The sequence below is a fragment of the Mandrillus leucophaeus genome, unplaced genomic scaffold, assembly GCF_000951045.1.
Source record: "Mandrillus leucophaeus isolate KB7577 unplaced genomic scaffold, Mleu.le_1.0 Scaffold1512, whole genome shotgun sequence".
NCBI lineage: Eukaryota > Metazoa > Chordata > Mammalia > Primates > Cercopithecidae > Mandrillus > Mandrillus leucophaeus.
This window is the reverse complement of record NW_012101491.1, coordinates 261,844-271,672: the sequence shown is the minus strand read 5'-3', so window position 1 is coordinate 271,672 and position 9,829 is coordinate 261,844. Positions and strand designations below refer to the sequence as shown.

Below are 9,829 nucleotides of genomic sequence, written 5' to 3'. Positions count from 1 at the left end.
AGATCAGCTTTCTGTTCAACATCACCAGTATTTATCTTTCAGGGGAATAAAAACACTGCCTATTTCTGTCAGATGAATCATGGAAGATCAGCTCTCTACTTGGTAATGCCAACACTACACTGTTAGGGGAATTGGAATGTCAGTTACTTCTGCCAACAGTGGATGAAATATCAGTTCTCAACTTTGAGGTTTTTTACTAACTTTGTTCCACACCACAAGCTATACCCCCTGTTCCTTATCACAATGAACTCTTTGCTCTTGTCACAAACTCCTGACTAGTTTGTCACATATCCTATAACAATTCACTCTCTAGGTCTTTCCTTGAGCTCTTTGAAAAGACCTCACTACTCTGCCACCCTCTGAATATCTTCTTTTGTTGCTATTTTAAGCATTCAAGTAGTCTTTGCTGATCTCCCCAGCCATAAAATATCACTACCTCCTTTGGGTCCCCTAGTACTTTAGTTGCACCTCTTTTATAGCATGCATTATAATCTTTTGTGCATACTGGAATTAACAATAGTTATACCTCCCTCCACCACCCCTCCAATTATAAATTAACACTGATATCCCAAATTAATTTTCAATAACGTTTATTTATTAAAAAGTCAATCTTCCAGAAGCTTCCAGTATTTGAAATACTGTTCTGAAATTGGATATAAGGAAAAAATCACGCCATAGCCCTCCTTGATTCACAAGCCCTGGCCAAGAGGGCTTGAATGTAAAATAGAGGAAAGGTTTAGAGGTGGGGTATGAGCCAGGTGATTTTTAACAAGATATAATAAGACAGAATAACTTGTTTCAGGAAATGACTAGCTAGGAGACAACTGAGTACTTACTATGTAGTTCATGTGCTGAGAGATTTGTGTGTACTTACCTAATTTAATCCTCACACTTACACTTTGAGGTAAGGTTTATTGTTATCCACACATGTAAGTTGAGGAAATCTTGCTCCCCCTTGCTTTAATGTTTTCTCCTAAGCATTTTCAGACTTATGGGCACATGTATGCACAGGGTCAGTGATTTAGGTGTTTTAAATGGATAAAATTGCTGTGGGAGAGCCTCAGTTGCCAGAACGGTAGTCTTCAAAAGCTTGTGTAAGACTACTTATTTCACTGGGGAAGATGTCTTTGCCTTGGGGTAGGACAGATGAAAGCAATTATTTATTCATTTAACAAACGTTTATTGAGTACCTATTCTGTGTAGGGTATTTGGGATGCAAGATAAAAATCCCTTCTTGAATAAGTTTGTTGTCCAGTGGGAGTCATACAAAGTAAACATTTTATCAGCATGATAAGTCCTTTTAAATCTATATGTTAGTGAATGATCTGAACATTAGAATCATAATTTTGGAGAAGAAAGGGTATTAGAATTTTTTTTTTCTTTTTTTTTTTTGTCTCTTCAGGCCACTTTGTGGGGTTGTAAGCAAGAATTCCCTTGAAGGATGTAACCAAAGGCCTGAGGAAACTGTTTTCCCTGCATTTGTGTGTCCTGTGGGTCATCTTCTTCTTTCACGTGTCAACTGCTCTTCTAAGCAAAAAGTGCTTGGTGCATCTTGGTCTGGGGAATTATTTGGAAGACATTATTTGTAGAACATAACGGCAAAACATTTACACACACTCACCTTCTGACTTTGAGTATGAATGTGTAGGTTGTGTATATGTGTGAATATATATACACCATGATATCATTCTAAGTGTTTGAAAATAACTGTTCATGCATGTAGCTTACCTTCCTCCTTGGAATTACTTTCTTGTGATATGGCATTAAAGAATTATCCCATCTCTGAAGTCCTTTGCCTGGGAAACATGGTGAATTGGGGGATCCTTACACATTCTGTGTGACCAGCTATTAAACAGAATGAGGACTAGGTCTCTCTGTCACTGACCTGGAAGGTAATGAAATGTTCAGGCAACCAGTATTGACACCTTGCAGCTTTTTCCCCCGGTTTTGTTTGTTTCCAGGTGAATTAATTGCCTTTTTTACTCATGAGTATATGACGCTTTCTCTTTTCACCAGCGAAGAGTAGAGGAATAAAAATGAGAACCCTAGACTCCTCTGGATTTTAATGTCATCTTGTAAGTGGGATGCAGTGTTAAAAGTTTTACAGACACTCTTATTTAATCCTCACAGCAGCTCTGTGACTTAAGGTAAGTGAAATTATGGACACTTTCTTCTCTTTCAGGTTTTCGATATAAGTATGCAGCACTTTTATAAACAGAAAAACAGCAAATATATACACAAAAAATCCTTTCTTTCTCTCTCTACAAAATTAAGGCCACAATATTGTTTCAATATATTCCTTTTTCAAACAATGCACTCATCTCATGTGCAGCTCTCCATGTCATTAAATATTCTCTTAAAAATGGTTTAGACAATAAATCCATTTATGAAGGAAAATGCTTTTATTTTTATGTTATAGATCATGTAGGATAGTGTACTATCAAAAGGAATATTACAAATATTTAATATTACCATTAAAAATCATGTTTTGAGAGTATTTAACAACCTTGGAAAATGTTCGTGACATACATGAAAAACACAAGTTATAAAAGTATGAAATATGCTCCCAATTTTATAAAATATAAGCACAGGTTTATTAACAGGAGAGAAAACAGTATTGTTAACATTTTGGTGCAGTCTGGATGGTAAAATTAATGGTAGTTTCGTCTTTTATTTCACTGAACTTTATGAGATCTCCACAGTGTCAGTACATGACCTTTACATTCTGCCAAAAAAATTTTAAAAAATAATCACCAGAAATGATCAGGTAGAAAATATAAAAGAGATTTTGGATTAAGATGGTGGACTGTGAATTATACACAGAGTTTTTATTCTCATCTTAAATGTCTTAAACTGAAAGAAAAGAATTTGTACGCACAAACTCTTTCTGGGTGTGCGTGTGTTTTACATTTTTTTTTTTAAGTGAGGAATTCCTGGAAGACAGAAAGCAGATGGAGCCACTGTGTAGGAGGCTGGCGGGCAGCAGACGGCCAGAAAGGAGGAGGAGGGGAGTCGGCCTGTCTGGCTGGCGTTTGAGGGAAACGGTCGAGGGGCGGAGGAGGAAATGAAAGAGAGGGCGCGTGTGTCAGTACAAACTGAACACGGGCACGCGCGCTGACCAGCCTGGCAGCCGCCCGCGGAGCGGAAGGCGGGATGCCTGGGGGCGGGGCCAAGGCTCAGGCGGGCTCACAGGGGGCGGGTTCCCTGGGCAGCAAAGACCCAGTCGCCAGAGTGAAGCCAAGCCAACTAGTGCTGCGAAGCCCGGGCCGCGCGGACTCCCCAGAGACGTGCCGCTGCCTGCGCCTTTGCCGCTGCAGCCATCCCTCTTACCCCGTGCCTTTCTTCCCCGTCGTCTCCTCTGTCGCCGTGCCGCAGCCGCACCAACATCGACAACAGCTAAGTGGCCGATTCGGGGACTTGGGGTCGGGGTTGGGGCGGGCGCAAGGCACGAACTGCACTCGCGAGCCCGCCATCTCTAGCGTCGGCCGCCACTGCTGCAGTAACCCTTCTAGGGCGAGAGAGGAAAGCACTGTGGAAAGGCACACGCTGTCCCAGTGCTCACGGTTAGAGTTCGAGCATTTCTGCCAAAACCTTGGTGAGAGCCTTGCACTTGGAGAAGGGAGCACAGACCAGGTCTTTGAGATCGCAAAAAATAAAAATAAAAATAATAATAAATAAATAAATATATATATCATATTGCATAGTGTTAACTTTTTGTCAGTTTAATCGACCAGGGCAGCAGCTTTCCCCAAGCCCTCTTAATCCTTGAGCTATGTCTCCTCCGACTGTGCCTCCGATGGGGGTAGATGGCGTGTCCGCATACCTGATGAAGAAAAGGCACACCCACAGGAAGCAACGGCGCAAGCCCACTTTCCTCACTCGTAGAAACATCGTGGGCTGCCGCATTCAACACGGCTGGAAGGAAGGCAACGAGCCCGTGGAGCAGTGGAAGGGTACTGTGCTCGAGCAGGTTTCCGTGAAGCCCACACTTTACATCATTAAATATGATGGCAAAGATAGTGTGTATGGACTAGAACTGCACCGCGATAAGAGAGTTTTAGCGCTAGAGATCCTTCCTGAGAGAGTGCCAACTCCTCGTATCGATTCACGACTGGCAGATTCCCTGATTGGCAAGGCAGTGGGGCATGTGTTTGAAGGTGAGCATGGTACCAAGGATGAATGGAAGGGTATGGTCCTGGCGCGAGCTCCTGTGATGGATACTTGGTTTTACATCACCTACGAGAAAGATCCTGTTCTCTATATGTACACGCTGCTTGATGACTACAAAGATGGTGACTTACGCATTATTCCAGATTCCAACTACTATTTCCCTACAGCAGAACGGGAGCCTGGAGAGGTGGTCGACAGTCTCGTGGGCAAGCAGGTGGAGCATGCCAAAGATGACGGGTCCAAGAGAACTGGCATTTTTATACATCAAGTGGTGGCGAAGCCATCTGTCTACTTCATTAAGTTTGATGATGATATTCACATTTATGTCTATGGTTTGGTGAAAACTCCTTAAATTCTTTGTGCTCTTTACAGAAGTTGTGGAACTGTTAGATGTAAATTATTTTGTGTTCTCGTAGTTGTGAACGCAGAGAACAATTTAGGTGTCAGAAATTCGGGAAAGTGGATAAATTTTATTGTGCCTCCAAATCTTACCTTGACTAGTTTCACAATTTTGCCTCAAGTGTACTTTGCTACTTTTGATATTGCGTTGTTCTGTAACTTAACAGTTAAATTGGGTGCTAATAGAAAATTAAAAAGTGTTTGCAACCATTGGAACAATGCAAAAATAGATTAGGAAAAATTAATGGTGTAAACCCACACCCCGTCGTCCTTAGCCCTTCCTTTCCTTACCTTGTTTCTTCTCAGAAAACAAGTGTTGAGGATGCGAAGTACATCCTTCCACCTATTTTCCCTATCTTCATACAGAAAGTATGTTCTAATAGTTTCTGTAAAAATGGCAAGCCACATGCTTTTCTCACTTGACATGTAGATGATACCTCCTTATCAGTAGCTTCGGTCTTTCTTGCTCTCTGGCTCTCTCTGGCCCTCACTCTTACTCTCTTGCACTCTCACTCTCCCCCTCCCTCCCTTCCTCTAACAGCTGAATACACAGTACTTGTTGATGTACCAAAAAAGCATTCAGTCATTTCATTATTTATCGTCTTTTATTTCCTTTTTTTTTTTTTTTTTTCAAAATAACGCTGCTGTAATACATAATACTGGTGCTTTTATGTCTATAGGTTGGAGTCCCAGAAATACTATGTAGGCATATGTTTCAGAAATATTACAAGATTACTATCCAAAATGAAAGCACCCATTTCAGCATCCTCTTCAGCACTCTTTAATGCTTGAAAATATGAAAGGCTAAAAATTGCATTGTATTGCTTGTGACTTTAATTGCCTTTTATTTGAGTTCAAAGAGGTTTGTTGTTGCTGTCCTTATTTCTGTTTGGATTTTTCTCTGATTTGCCTGTTCTTTCCCTTTGTTCATGTATCTATTGATGTTTTTCATTATAAATTTGTAGAAATTCTTACTACATAGTGCATATGAATCATTTGTAGCTCTAATGTGTTATGATTTTTTCATCTTGACTTTATTGATGATGTATTTTCCTTTAAAATTTTTAAACATTTTAGGTAGACCACTATCTCTTTTATAGATTTTGGTTTTCTTTTTTTACCACATGGATCCCCCCACCCAAAGTCATACAAATATTCATCTACATTTTCTTCTAATAACTTTATTATTTTTAATGTTTAAATGTTTGATCCATCTGAAATTTATTTTTGTATATGGTGTAAGATGGGGATCCAGCTATAACATTTTCTCACATTGGATACCTGATTGTGACATTTATTTAAAATATTACCCATTTTCAAATTTCTGAGCCAATATCATGATTTAATTATAGTGGCTTCATCGTAAGTTTTAGAATCCGATAAAGCAAGTCCCATGTCATTAGTTGTTTTCTTTATATAATCTGTCCTAGATATTCATTCTTTCATGCGAAAAAATGAAATGCAGAATTTTAATAAAACTCTAATTATGATGGCTGACATCACAATTATAATTATATTAAAATCCTGCATTTTTGTTTAGAGGGCTCTTTAATAATATTAAATCTTAGCACTCAAGAGTCTTCATACATCATCGAAATCTTTTGGTCTTGTTATTGGAATATTCTTCACGTAAGTATATCATAGCTAATTGAATTTATTTCTAAGTATTTTTACAGTTTTATTTCATATTTTGACATTGTGAATTGGTTTTTTTCTTCTCATTTGTAATTTTCGATTTTTGACAATATAGACAACCTATAGATTTTTGTATTTTTATCTTCTGTCTAATAAGCTTATTTAATCATTGAAATTACAGTAGATTTTTAAGAATATAATATTTTGGGTTTCCTAGATATGAAATTATTTCACCTGAAAATATAGATCATTTTATTTCCTCTTAATGTTTATACTGATTACTGTTACATTAGCTGGATTTTTCAAAACAATGTTGAATAGTGATGACGACAGACATGACTGTCTTGTTCTTAATTTTCATGGAAGTAAGAATGCAAAATATTAATAGGGTATAGTATTCTCTATTAGTATGACATTTACTTTTGGTTATTAGTAGATAGTCTTTAACATGTTTAAGAGTTTCTGCTATTCCTGTTTTATAGTGTTATTGCTAGAAGTGGTTCCCGAATTTTATAAAATGTCTTTTCAGCATCTATTGATAAAATTGTATGATTTTTTTTTCTCTTTAATTTGTTGATGTGATGAATTAGAATGGTAGATATTTGATGTGGAACTAAACTTGTATTTCTGGAACAAATCCTTCTTGGTCATGGTGAAATAATGATTTGCTACATTACTGGATTTTATTTACCAGTACTTAATTTAGAATTATTACATTTTCATTCCAAAGTAAAATTGTATTTTGTCCTTCTGATGCTATCTTTATCAAGTTTTGTTATTGAAGTTGTGCTAGCTTTAAAAAATATGATTATGTGAGTTTTCAATTTTTTTTCCTGTGGTCTGGAATAATTTAAATAGCATTAGAATTATTTGTTCGTTAAAAGTTAGCTAGGACAAAGTGTAAAACAATCTAATCCTGATGACACTTTTGATGGTAGATTTTTAAATCAGCTTTGTGATTTCTTTGATAGTTATTGGTTTATTCAGGTTTTTTTTAAAAAGGTATACACATTCTCTGTGACATACGAAGTTAAAAGTTGTCTCTATTATTGCTGATTGTACTGGTTGTTGCTTGTTGACTGTACTATTCAGATGCTTTATGATTTTGCATATTTTATGTCACCTAGTTCTAATTCTGAAAACATTGTAATAAAATAATCAGCTATAATGGTATTTTCAATTATCTTTGTATTTTATTTATCAAAATTAAATCAAAGTATAGGAAAGTATGAAAGATATGACAAACATTTGCTCACCTCCACCCAAAATTAATAAGTGTCAACATTTTGGCCTATTTAATATAGATAGAGATATACATTTTATTAAAGTCAGAAAATTACAGATAATAAATCTCTTTCCCAGTACCATCCCACTTCCATTCTTTGAATAGGCAGACACTGTAATTAATTTGGTGTGACGCTTGCCCATGTTTTATGTTTTTACTGCAAATATCATCATAACTGATAATAGTATTGTTTTTTTTAAAAAATTTCCCCATAAATGATGAACTTTAAACCACATGGAGTTTATTTTGTGTTTTGTTGTAAGGATCTATGTTTCCGCAATTGGAAAACAGATTGCAACAACACAACTATTAGGACTGACCTTAGAATGCTAGTTACTGTTTCAGGCACTTTACCACTCCTGATACTCAGAGAGGCGTGGCCCTAACTGAGGCCCTGAGGTTTCAATTAAAATGACAAAAATCTCAGTTCTCACAGAGCTTGTTTTCTTCTTAATGGGAGGCATATACCCGCTACCCACCCCTGACATTTAGGCCAGACATAGGGCTTATGTTGTCTTATGATGATTTTGGTGTTACCCCACATTCTGACACTCAGAGGGCGGCTAACTCTATTCCTGCCATTGTTTCAAGTGTTTGGGACATAGCAGATCAAACAAAAATCTTCCTTTCTTAGACAATGATAACAATAACATAGATAAATATTATTGCTTCCTAGTTCCTGTTCTCCCACAAGACTCTAAGTCCTGAACCGTGCATTATATTGTTCCCATTGATGATGGTTGGGACTGGGAGATAGAACAGTGAACTATCTAGACAAAATCACTACTGCCTTAGAGCATACATCCTAAAGGAGAAAGGAAGACAGCCATCACCATTCTTACATCCCTGGCCCTTAGGCTTTATATTGTCTCATAATAATTTGGGGATATCCCACAGTGTGCCACTCAGAGCAAGATTTGACCCTAGTTCTGACTCTTACAGATTGAGGATATGAAAGGGAGCTAGATGAAGTCAAAATGAACATTCAAGCCTGCATAGCTTCAGAATTCCACTGTATATTCTGAAGTGATATGGCAAAATGTCAGAGAATAGAGCAAAGAATTCTGGCCAGAAGATTACAGGAGTAATTCAAACAAATTTTATGTTAATAATTTTAGACATGAATATTAAAGTGCATTGTGAGTGGAAATTAACTTTGTAGCTGATTACTTTTGTAAGGAAACTGACTACCTAGTAATCAAAGGCCTCCCGGATTGTGAGCTATCTGCAAAAATCAGAGTTAATGTATGGGAATGGACAAGATTTTAAGAGTCAGTTTTTAAAAAACACAAGAATAAGGGCTAAATAAGTAAGTATAGGTGTAAAATGATATACTTTTTCTCTATTTTAGTCTGTATCTAAATAGACTCAAACAAGTGAATGAAGTGTGAAATGTCTACATTGTCTATCGTTTGGACAAAATATTTTCTTTAAAGATAGAAAAAAGTTTGCCATCTGTAAATTGGCTATTTCACTGAACTAATTAATTCTAAGTATGGATTTTTTTTTTTTTTAAACAGTGTCCTGCTCTGTCACTCAGGTTGAAGTGCAGTGGGCGATCATGGCTCACGACAGCCTCGATCTCCCAAGATCAAGCAATCCTCCCACCTCAGCCTCCTGAGTAGCTGGGAGTACAGGCACAAGCTACCATGCCCAGCTAATTTTTGATATTTTATGAAGATGAGGTTTCACCATGTTGCCCAGGCTGGTCTCAAACGAGCTCAAGGCGATCCACCTGCCTCAGCCTCCGAAAGTGTTGGTATTATAGGTGTAAGCAACTGTGCTTAGCCCTGGGTTTGCTTTTAACTGTATGAACTATATTCAGGACTTCTGAAAATGTAAAGCATCCATGCTTTCTCTCCTTCACAGATTTTCCACATGCATCCTTCATTCTCTTGTTGAGTGTTCATACCACAAAAGATTTAGGTTCATTTTTAAAGACATCTAGATAACTGCCAAAGGAAGTGATGTTAGCACTTCTCATAAATCAGGGTTTCTGCTATGGTTACTTTGATTAGTACTTGTTTATTTAATCATTCATTTATTTATGAAATAATAACGCAGGATCCTCTGACAAAATGTGCAAGATGTTTTCCTGGGTGCTCCATGCTGGGAAACCAAGATAAATAAAACATGGTCTTTTATATGTTCTTTTGTGGCCTTCAAATCAATAGCAGAGACAAAAAGTTACCTTTAAAGCAATAGCAGAGGCAAAAGATGGATATAAAACCCTGTATAACAAGGTAAAAAGAATGTGATAAATGTTATTTAAAGGGTTAGAGGGGTACTTATGTTCTGTTAATTCAGGTGACAGAGAACTCATTAATCTTCATTATGTTA

The 9,829-nt window shown here is 37.2% G+C and overlaps 1 protein-coding gene across 1 annotated transcript; it reads left to right on the top strand.

The window, feature by feature from the left end:
• The first annotated feature begins 3,747 nt into the window (after positions 1 to 3,747).
• On the top strand, positions 3,748 to 7,377 carry SPIN4 (spindlin family, member 4). The gene has a single exon (XM_011975160.1). It carries the CDS (start codon positions 3,773 to 3,775, stop codon positions 4,520 to 4,522), a length of 750 nt encoding a protein of 249 aa, XP_011830550.1. The 5' UTR covers positions 3,748 to 3,772; the 3' UTR covers positions 4,523 to 7,377.
• The last annotated feature ends 2,452 nt before the right edge of the window (positions 7,378 to 9,829 follow it).